The 12,065-nt window shown below is 40.9% G+C and overlaps 1 protein-coding gene across 5 annotated transcripts in view; it reads right to left on the minus strand.

Annotated features, from left to right (window-relative positions):
- The window catches only part of LOC113033075 (uncharacterized), a 308,229-nt gene that overhangs the window by 227,395 nt on the left and 68,769 nt on the right, over positions 1-12,065 (minus strand). For all 5 annotated transcript variants that reach the window (XM_026186380.2, XM_026186379.2, XM_026186378.2 and 2 more), the window contains exon 5: positions 569-681. In XM_026186380.2, the coding sequence (XP_026042165.2) occupies positions 569-681 (113 nt within the window). The remainder of the gene's footprint in view (positions 1-568; positions 682-12,065) is intronic.

The following is a 12,065-nucleotide window of genomic DNA, read 5'->3' on the forward strand; positions in this document are numbered from 1 at the left end:
ATAAACATGGAAATAAATAACAAGAGAGCTAAGTAATTTAAAGTTTTTCTAATATGGTTCTGAATTTTGATACTGTATAATATTTGCAGTGTTCAAGCATAAGCCAATCTAAGGTCCTGTTTAAAAGCAGATCTATATGCCACACAGGCTTGTAATGAGCCTTAAAAGCACATCTGATCGCTTATTCCAGTTGGTTTATTTCCCCGCCCTTACGGAAAGACTGCTGGATTCAATAAACACACTTCTTATTGATCCTAAGTCACACAGCAACACATGCACCTGTCTCACCCACACCCAGCAAGATTTATTACAACTTTATACGCTTGGAAGAAATGAAAAGGCACAGAAATGTAATCAAGTGCACTCCCGCACACACAGACAGTTTAATTAGCCAATGATTTCTCATCAACGTATCCTCATACACGCACAATTTTTCAAACCCTTATTTATCTATGCAATAATATCAGCTGGATGGAATGTGGGGAGGGGTTTTCCTCCTTATCTCTCCTCCTATCCCCCTTAGATCTGGACTTCGGCAAACTGTCTGCTGCACTGACACCGAACTTACCCACATGCCGCCACACTGCCATCCTCCAGAGCAAACAGAGTGTGTCGCTCTCCGCAGGCCACTTGAGATATTTTCAGAGATGATGGAAGATTCTGGAACAAACACGGTGCCAGCTGGAAAAAAAAATAAAGTTCCCAGTGAGGTGAAGAAACACTCTGAGTATCTCTGGGTTGCTGTTATTGTGTAGTTAAGTAGGTATACTCCATCAGTCTGGCAAACATCCCTAAGACAGGCACAGCTACAGCAGATCCTCTCAGTACAGATGAAGACAGAACAACAGGCACAACAGAGGGAACAAGAAAGAAACAGCATATTCCTTTATGGTGCCGAGCTGTGTAGATCTGATGTTTTTAAGTCCCTCTGTGTATGTCTGTCTGAGTGTGTTCATGCCAGTGCCACACGGAAAAAAAAGAAACAGCCTATGAGAAGAAAAGAAAGCCTGGTTCCTCATCATGCGCTTGTTAGCTTGTCCAATCTATGGCAATCAGCACAGTCCCAGGGGTTGAAAGACATGAGATGCTGGGGAAAGGGAAGCCGAGGCTGAGGAAAAGATCAATACCGCTCTGTGAAACAAGAAGTGCGGGCTATTTACTCTCCATTGATCTGATGATGCAGGAGAAACACCTCACTCGGCTATTAAATTGAGAGTATAAGTCTAGTGTGGAGGGCTTTTTTTCCTTCCTCTCTCTGTCTTTCTGTCTTACTTCACCCCAAGGTCAAGAAAAAAAAAAGCTAAAAACATCCACAAACACACAAAAATGGATTGCTTGGGCCAGGGAAAGTAATTAATCTGCATTAAATCTGTCAAGGGAGCAGACACTAACTACCCGTCTTAAGCGAAGTTTTGCTCAGAGCGACTCATGGCAGCATAGGATGGACTACTGGAGGACACGGTGATAAATATAACTGCTAGCCAGGGGCCTGCAGTGCTTCAGATGAGCTACTTTAAGGCTAGGCTTTGCACACTCATAAGAAGCTAAACTAAAAGAACATAAAATTATGCAGGCCTGGTAGTCTAATTAAACTGATGCATTTTGTGTTCAATGTAAACAATTAGCAGGCAGGGAATATACGATATTCTTTCTTCAGGTTTGGTTTCTACAGCCAATATTTAGCATTAGTAGCATTTTAATGCATTTTCAAGAAATCAACAGTTTTGCATCCTGAAATTTTGCAACTCTTAATTTCTGTGGATGTTAACATAGACTAATAAGACCACTCACTATGCTGGAATAAGAAGTTTCCACACTGAATTCCCAAAGTTTCACTGAAACTATGTGATGTCTGCTCTCTATCTGTGGTCATTTTATCTCAACTCAACAACATATTCTATGTAAATGAACCAAGCTGCTCTAGGTACTTAACTCTGTGGGTCAATAGATGAGCTTCAGAACACTTACGCATGCTTTCTTAAAGGATATTGATTAAAAAAAACAATTAACTCATTACATTGAAACCTGGAGTGCAATTTCTGTTTTGTTTGGTTGGGTTTGGGATTTGTTTTCTTGCTTACTAGCTGTGAAAGGGAATAATTAATAACAAAAGACGTGACAGCAAGAAGTCACAAATAAATAAATAAAAAGTAAAAATAAGGCATTTAAAGTATTTAAAGTCAGAAGCCAAACACTTTGACTTTTCAGAGCATTTTTTTGGTTTTGAAAACAAAAAAAGAAGAAAAAAAAGTTGACCCCAATGATGAAATTATGTTTTACAATTTAACGGTGTGTTATAAAAATACATTTTTGTGGAGAACTGATCGATTTACGACAGATTTTGTCGGTAAAAACCTTTACAAGGTTACAAGTTGGAAGAATTTCCCTAGCATGTGTCCAGTGGCAGAGCTGCTAACGTCCACAAGCTCGGTGTGAAACTCTCTCTCTCCCACCATGCCTTTCTTCGCCTTTCTTCTAACTCCTCAGAGGAGAAGCCTTATTGACTGTGTGGCTGTATTACAACAAGCAGTCTCTAATGACTCCCTGAAGACCTCTCTATCCCTACTGCCCGCCCGCCCGCCCTCCGTCTCCCTCTCTCTCTCTCTCTCTGTCTCACTCTGCGTGCCTCTCCTTCTCTGCCTGCTCTTCAGGCTCCAGTTCAGCAGCTAATTAACCCTCTCTAATAGCGTAGATTACATTAGCTTTGAGCAGCTCGCACCCTCCACCGGACCCGCACTGCCACACAATGAACCCAGCCTTGCTTTACAAATCTCCCCCTTCACAAGAGCACAATTATGAATTCAAACAACTTCTTATCCACACTCACTCATCCAGGGACAGAAGCCCTCCTCTGCAACCGCCCCACTCCTCCCATGCCACCCATCGCCCGGGCCTTCACACAGGGAGTAATGAGAGAACTGAAGAGAGGAGACCACACAACAAGATGGCCAAGAGGGGGAGAGGGTTATTGGGAGGGAGGACCCCCTATTGGGGAAATCAGAGAGGTCACTATAGGTGTTTCATTGGCTGAGCTTACAGAAGCCCAATGATAACCCTCCACTTTAACGTTCGTACTGAAAGGAAAATGGAATCTTAATTACCGCGTGCAGCAAGAAAGGGGAATACCAGGACAAAGCGGAGGTGTACGCATTAAGTAGTCAAAGAGAGGGAATTAAGCCCAAAAATGAATGACTTAAGCCAAAGTTTTCCTTCTATACAATGACAAAAAGGCCAGAATGTGTTCTTTCTCTTTTTTAATAAACTTCCCAGTGGTCAAATTTCTTGATCGCTAAGTTAAATCAATCACTTAAGACCCATCATCTCAAAAAATGCACTCCTATTGGTGTGTACTGTACTGCTACACAGTATTTAGTACCCCGCTGTAGGAATGGCACTATGGCTGGTTAGTCATCTTTGATACAATTCAACTGAGCTGTATAACGGTGCTACCACCATTAAACTGCAGGAGTCCAACTACACTTGGAGCGTTAAAAACCAATGGAGTACCTAGGACGAGATAAAGGAACAGTGAATCAATGAAAAATAGGGTAATTTTTTTGAATCGGAATTTTTTTTTCTCTCTCTCGCTGCACTTACAGTGGCGTTTTATGAATGATAATGAGAAGAGGTGTAAGGGTGGTAAAAAAAAGGGCTAAAAAAGAAATAAAGTATAGAAGAAATGGATGTAATCTGCCCCGTCCAAATGTAAATTGGTACATTTGTAGTGAAAGGACATTCTCATGTTTCTTTGTCCGAACAAGTAATTTTCCCTCCGTCCCTCTTCTGTAAGCCTTGCCATAGCAGCATTTTCCACAGCATAGAGCACTCTCTTTTCTATTTCAATAGGACAGCTCATTTGCTAGACTCCGAGCCCAAACTGCTGACTGGGTTTTTCAAGGCTGTGTACTTTGTGTGTGTCTGTGTGGACTAGTGTGCGTGTGCAAAAGCTTGTGCTAAAAGAGAGAGAAAAGCTGCAATGTGAGAGGGAAGGAAAACGGCGAGAAAGAGTGGGAGAGAGAAAACATTGTATCATTAAGCTACTCAGAGATCATTAGATATATAAGGGTTCTGCTATGCAAGGTCAGGTCTGCTGTTTTTCTAGGTCGGCAGAGGAGCAGTAAAACCAGTCTAATCATCCACTTCTCTTTTCTCTCTTCTCCCTGGTGACACTCCCTTCCTCCTCCATGTGTGGATTCCAGCCCAGTTTCACCACACTCCTGTATGTATTTACTAACATTATCAAGGCTCATGAGCCAAGGACACATTAAAGCAAACAACATGCACAAAAAGGCTTTAAGCTAGTTATTGGCCTCGTTACGGGGTAAAGCTCCTTGCGTCCTCATTCGCTTTCAGGATGTACAAGGCCACATGAACAGGTGCAGCATTCTGCCTGACTATCCAATATTTCTCATTAATGCTGTCATTTAAAATAGAGTTTAGCAACTGGCATTGTGCCCCAAGTGATGGGTGTGTTTGTGCTTGCATGTCTCAAAACACCAGCACATGTTACTGAAGACATTTTTCAGCTAAGGTGACAAGGGCATTAACTTTATTGAGAGGTAAACTTGTTTTGTATGTGAGTTGCTGACACGTGCTTTAACTTGCGGATACGTATCAGTATTGTTTATAAGTGGACTACTGCACCGCTCGGTAGTTTCAAGTGGAACTGCTGATTTGAAGGTTGGTGGAGTTATGGCAGTTATAAAACTAATATTTTTAGTAACACACACCATGCAACACACTAAAATTCACTCTTTGAATTGCTTTAAGAGTTTTAAATTTATTTTAACAGTGGTGCTTCAGCACACTCTGCTGGTCATCAGTAGTATTATGATCACTGATGTTAGCTATTTGCTAATATACTGGTATCAGCATTTATAACAGGCAATAAAATAAAAAAGGTAAAAGATGGAAGAAACACCCTTCAGTCATTCTATGAGTGTTTATTTTTCCAAATTTCATGCTTTAGCACACCCTGCTGGTGATATGTTGTAATATGATCAAACTGATTTTCAGTAATGTCAGTTCACTTTCATTGTTCATTTTCTTTTGTCACAATAGGCAACACTGCAAACACAACAACCAGCTGATGTAAGGAGAGTCAGGCAGAGAGTAAACGAGTAATTCATGACTTGTTGTAGGAAAAAAACAAGAATATTTTATCTTAGAAATTATAAATAAGAACAAAAACACAAATTTTATGTTTTACGCACCTGAAAATAGAATTTGAAAAAAAATTGGCCCATATATCGATTTTGAAATGACCAAATATCGGTATTGGTCCTAATAATCCTATATCCTAAATTGGGGTATTTTCATAGTCTCTCTGTATTAACTCAAATCACTGGTCATCTTACCACATCTAAAACAACATGATTATGATTAAGTGGTGAATGGTCAAAGCGTTGTGGCTGTTCAGAGTATATTTAACTTTACTAACTGGTGAACACAGTAAAACAATTATCTATTTAAAACCATTCTCAAGAATTAGTAGAGACCAAAATTAATTGTGCACATTGAGCTCATATTTACTAGTTACCCGAAACCTCAATCTACAAGTAACTGGTGAACATAGAGACAGGAAGTAAACCGCTTACCATCAAGTATGCAACTTAAAAGTTCATAACATTGCAGAAAAAAAATGTCACTTCACACGAGACTGAGGTCCTTACAAGTCCACTGAAGGACACCACGCTGCTAGCCCTGGCGGTAGGAGGCATTGCTGTTGGTAATGTGCCCTGTTCATCAAGATAATGATGGATAGCTTTAAAACGGACCCTCAGCTTTATAGAGATGAATGTCCTGCTTGGCCTCTTACTCAGCACTTTGGCCTTTCCCCCACTCACTGTGCGCTTTATCACACAAACAGCCTCACCGGGGCTAAGATGGAGATTAGCGAAGCCTGTCTTTAAAATGGAGCCTACTAAACATTATTAATCAAACAAAAACTGGTTTCTAAAATGCATCCCAATACGCCTTCTATTAGGAGCATCAAAATGGAGCAGTGATAGTTGGCTGTTTGTGCGCTGTTGTGTGTGGGATGAGCTCAGAAGATCGAGTAGAACAGAGAAAAGGACAAGTGTGTGTGACAGAGAAAATGTGTGTTAAGAATGCCTCTCGTTCCCTTGACCGTCTCATTAGGCTAATGTTTTTTTTTATAAGGCACTTCAAATGCCAAGGCATTGGTGGATTTAGTGTAAACTTAAATTCCATTACCTGGCAGGCATTAATTGCTCACTGAGCCCAGAGATCTTTCCCCTGGGGCCTCTATGTTTCCTCTCTGTCATCTGGCTAACTATTCTGTCTAGACTAACTTAGAGCACCATAATCCACCATGGGGATCAATAAACTGCACATAATTCAACTCCAATAATGAGCTTTCACTTCAACACAAGCGCCAGCACACTTCCCAAGGAACCGGCAGGGGCGTAAAATGATAATGTAATTATTAAAAGGACAGACAAAATGAGTAAGCACTTTCACAGAGAGAGGGAGGGTGAGGCCAGCCTCAATTAGACATACTTAAAGCTATCATTGTTATTCGAGACAAAGCTAATCAAGGAGGAGATACAGGGGCATCCATTTCAGCAGGTAATGGAATGACGCTCGCTGACTCTCCCATTTCCCTAGGCTCATGATGTTATAAAGGCCGCCCTGTAGTCACGCGTGAGTGGGCACTCTTTAATGGAGTGCAATGGATGTGGTTTCCTTTTAGAGATGCAGAGGAGGGGGCTAGAGTGTAAGATTCACATTCTAATAGCAACACATAAAACCATATGTGCAAGGGGTCATTTTGAACCTATAGCTTCCACTAGTTACATTTTGTATCTAATGCAGCTATGAAAAGAGCTTCTATGCACCCTGAAACAGTTAAATCTCTATCATGTCATAACACATCAGGCGCCCACACATGCCAGGCATACACACATCAAACTAGCAGCTGCCGTTTGAGACCAGCATGAGAGATTTGGTGTGTGACAAAGTAAGGTTTAACCTGGGGCCTTATCAGTTAACTAGTGTTTCTCCAATTATATGCATCCTTGAATTCCAGTGAAATCAAGAGAAGCTGGTTTGTTTTTTACACCCAACTGCTCCTAATTCATCTGCAGGCTACAGGAGGTCCATGGTGGATAAATTAGGCTTTTACGGAAGAGTTGCTCCTACTGTTTATCTGCTGGTGACATTTGCTGCATGGCCCCAACTGCACCATAATTACCCCACTTATTCACTAAACAGGAATCATGCCTGGCAGGAACCCCCTGCCACAAAGGTTGCAGGACTTAGGGCTATGTGCAGCCTCCAGAGTTCAGTGGCCATGGCGTCATGAAAGGACTCCATTCATTTGAACATCAGCATGGGCTCACTTTAGCATGGCATAGAAGAAGATGGGGGCTAAACTGACTCGCCTGAATAGCCGGAACAAAGAGCATCATGGCTGATGACGATGATGAATTTACATTTGACTGCACATGCTTTTCTAACGCACAGCACACCTTGGCACGCCGTGAATGTCACAGTTCCCATAGTGGACTGGCATTTTCGAGAGGATTCTTCTTGCCCCTGGAGCCAGCATACTGAGAGTTGATAGCTATACATATCCCAGCGAGGTAGACGCCAAGGGACAAAGAAAAGAGTTGAAAATAGACATCTTGATGGTTCTATTAACTGTCATCATTAAAAATGTACTCTGTATTCTCAGTGTCTAATTTGTAAAATGCAATGAAATCCTACATTAGGACATTATCTTATCCCCTGACATTTTAGATTACGATACTCATTGTTCAGAAAACATGGCCAAATACAGCAAAACTAGGGAAATGCCAATTAAAACTAGGAACAGTGCTTTTCCGTTGCTTATTGTGCAGCTCTTCAGCTGCCTAGAGTTCTGCATAGTCTTATCTGTCAAAGATAGTAAGCACAGATGGATGACAAGTGACAAAGGGATATTTGGTTGAGGTTGTGCAGTAATGAGTGTCACGTGACTCCCGCACTCGAATTTCAGACGGCCTCCCCTGATCCTAAAACTGCAATCAACACTGGGCCATCTGCAACGCTGCAAATTAGCATAATTGGTGTACATTACACGCTTATAGAGAGTACATTTTTATCCACAATTCTTTGTCCTTAACAAGATGAGCTCTGGAGATACTGGGAGAGAGAAACTGTTGATTAGACACAGAGAGCTTGAGCAGACAGCGAGGCTTGTCTTCGTGAAAATAGACGAACTGACGATCGGAGTTTGGTGAACGGCCAGGTGTTAGGGCCAGAGTGCAAGTAGGCCAGCATGCAGCAGAGATGAGCACCTTCAACCACACCTGGAACCGGGGCTTAGGTGATCGACAGGCTGGCCATCTTGTCAGACAGCTCGCAGACTGAATGCAGTCAACACTTAGGCCTCTTCCAGCTGCTCTTCCAGAATAAATTGAACTTGATTAGAATTAATCACACTCAACCTCGTGCAATTTGCAAATATCGGGGAAAATATTCAAGGAAATCTGCTTGGAAGATTGCAAGCAGTGAAACAAAAGGAAAACATGACTGTAACAGCGCAACTTGACTTGACAACGTGCTTTGGCTGACAGAATGTTTTAACTAAAAAGACAGATGGAGACATTCGGTTGCATGAGAAACCAAATTAATTTGATATGTGAACTCTGTACAAATGAGCAAATACTGCAACAAAACATTTGCACTATTGAAGGGTTGGTTGTGCATCTCCTGCACAATAAGTTAAATTTTACTTGCTTGGAATGTATTAGCCTTCTAATTTCTCACTTAGCCAAAGCACCAGGTGTTTTCTTACCTGTCACACAATGAATAGACATAGTTCACAAGGGTGACTAGCAACAAACAGGCAGCGTGTCAAAAAGTCCTGTGTAAAGTGTAAGATAACATTTTCATGATAAAGTCACAGCACTCACATTAACAAAACACGTTTATTCTGGACGGTCACCATAAGTTAGTCATCTCCTTCCATGTGTACACCAAGAAAATGTGAAGCATGTAAACTGCCTGAGTTTAAAACTTGCATTTAATTTTCTCTCGTGATGGGTCTATGCCAGGGCATTGTTGCTTGAAGAATAAATTGGGTAATTCAATTAAAGTGCTTTCCAAAGACACATCGTAAGTGATGGAGAATGACTCTAACCCAAGCCTGAACCCCGTGCCCCCGCCCATCGCTCTGCTTGCCTGACAAATGGATGGCGGTGTATAATTGAAACACATTGCTGCCAGCGTAGGTCAATAACATCGCTCTCTCTCCTCACCAGTACCAGATTAACAGACTCTATTTTATCTTCCCTCAGCCTGTCCCAGCTTGACAGAGCGGAAGCGTCAGCTGCTTATCCATAAAAGAGGCCCCTTATCTTGAAAATAAACAAATACATAAAGTGCAACAGCTTGCTGTCTGTCCAAGCAGTTAAGGGCTACTTAGTTTAAGGCAAACATGTGGGCAGTGTTTTGTTTAACACATCATCATATGAGACGAAGCACTGCTGTCACTTCAGAAAACCTGCACAGACCTTCTCAGAACAATGATGATAGCGTGGTTTTCCACTGGGAAGTTCTATACTCTATTCTCAAAAACTAAATAAAATCTTTTTTTTTTATGTATTTGTCCTTTTGTTAAAACCAATCATGGCATTTTGTTCTGTGTCTGTTTTTTACCCACCATTAAGACCAATGTCATCCAAAGTCATTCACTAGTGTTTTTCAAAAAAGATGTGTCTTTGGATATTTGTTCTGACTGTAAATAATTAACATTTTTGAGAACAATTAAAACACCCTTACTTCTGTAGATGTATAATGCAAAGCCATCACTGTTTATGCGTGATAAACATTGCGGATTAATTAGCCTAAGCACAAGTGTAATATGAAGCTAAAATGGGTGATTATATGTATCTAAGCCACAGCATAACAAATCAACTGGCTTAAATTAATTTGATAAACAAATGGGAAAAGTAGGGTTAAGGTTCAAGGGTAAAAAAAACTCCATTATCTTCTACTCCTCACTCTGTGCTTTCATGTAATTATATGTTAGGTTAGGCAGAGTTAATTGAATCTGGTCCATTGAATTTGTTTACAGTTTAGCCATAAGGATTGGAAGCAATAATTCCTGACATCAGACTAAATGAACAAGTAGCCTCAAAATAAATTCCTATAGGGAGTGTGCGCACCCAGCTTTGTGTGTGGGTTTGAACGGTTGTTTCTCTGCACTTGCGAGTGCTTACTGATGGGAGTATGCATGCGAAAACAAGTCTGCATGCATTTCGTGATGACTTGAAGCTCGTGTTTATGCATGTTCGCACATGGAACACACACAAATTAGCCATTCAATTAAGTCCTTTGTCAGGGCTCTTTGTAGGGGCGGGGCAGAATGCACAGTACAGTAATCCGTGATGCACAACAAGGTGACAGCTCCATTGTCTGTCTGACAGACAGAAATTATTTGCAGGCATGCTCGACCAACAGATTAAACCACTGTTGGGGGACAAGATAAGATGGCAGGCAGCAGTATGGAAGGTACCTCCTCTACCAGCTCAAACAATGCCCTTAATCCATTCCCTTCTCATAATAAGGTTGGCTGACATTACTTTTCAGTATCCCACACACTTATTCTTTTCTCTTTTTTTTCCTCTCACTCATTCGCCCTTTCATCAAGAAGAAGGCTTAAAGCAGAAGAGACTTCATCATGCAAATTAATTTGTGCATTACATTAAGAACCCTAAAGCCAATGTCAAAGAGACTTTCACTGTATCACATGAAGTAGCGTTTTTACCTTTTTTTTTTCTACATGTCCTATTTGGCTGCCTGTCTGAGAAACTCCTGGCCAGATGAGTTATATGGCAAAAACGCAATTTTGTGTTTAATTCATTGCACGCTGCCTCCTTGTCTGTCAGCTGCAAGGCTTCATCCTTTCTGGCAGCACTGTACTTTTTCATAGCTTTTTATTATTGAATCACAACCTTGATGGGGTAACTTTAAGCTGAATGAAATCACAACTCTATGGATTTACACTGCAGAGGTCTGACCTTAAAATCTGAATTTGACAAATATGTTGGAAACAAAGTGTCTGAAAAGTCCCTGACATCACTGAAAAATGATCACTGAAAAAAATCCATTACCGCCTCAGAGACTAATGTGCGTGTGCTTCTTTTTAACTAAGTTGCTGTTATGTGTACAACACAGTTTCAGTGATTACTTCCTCTGAATTTTAACCAGGTGATGTATTAACACCATAAAATACCAGAAACTTATGGCACAATACAGGTTAAAAGACAGTATGACGGTGCGAGATGGTTAACGCATCAGATACACTTGTAGTCTACATACTGTAAATCCTCCGGCGTCGTTAATAGATTTGTTTAAATAAAAAAAAAATCAATTGTGCACCAGCAGTTTGGTATTTAAGTTTATGGACCACCTCCAGTAAGAAGTGATCATCCACATCCTCAGGTATCCATGCTATGCTGCCAGAAGGTTCCACCAACAGCTGTCTGTTCCAGGGGCAACTGCCTACTTTATATTTGCTTAAGTAAAAATGATTATTGCCAATTAGATGCCCATTAATTGTGCAAGCATGGGATGCTGCCAGCTGTTTACATGGGGGAGAAAAATAGCCCTTCTTATTTCATTTTTCCCTCATACAGAACAGCACAACATCTCACTGCCTGCCGGAAAACGCATGATGTAGTACTTGCATATACTATAAAAGCAAGTGGGTCAGGTACTCTTGTGAAGACATGTATTGAAAGCCCGCAATACTGAAATCAGTACAAAATACAGAACATTAACTCTGAAGAAGAAGAAGGAGTCAAAGCAGTGCTTGAGGCAAAGCTCAAATTCATGAGCCATCACTGGACAAAAACTGACATGTATGGATATGTACATTTAGATTTTAGGACAAACAGGAAGTTGATAGTTGAAGTTGCTGCTGTGTTTTTCACCTGAGGTTTCCTGTATTTAAAGAAATAAAGAAAACATAAAAAACAAACCCAAGTCCATATCAGCATGTGCAAACAACTGTGAAAGTAAAATCTAAAATGTTTCTTTAGAGCCTTTGACCT

The sequence above is a fragment of the Astatotilapia calliptera genome, chromosome 12 (genome assembly GCF_964374335.1).
Source record: "Astatotilapia calliptera chromosome 12, fAstCal68.1, whole genome shotgun sequence".
NCBI classification, from domain to species: Eukaryota; Metazoa; Chordata; class Actinopteri; order Cichliformes; family Cichlidae; genus Astatotilapia; species Astatotilapia calliptera.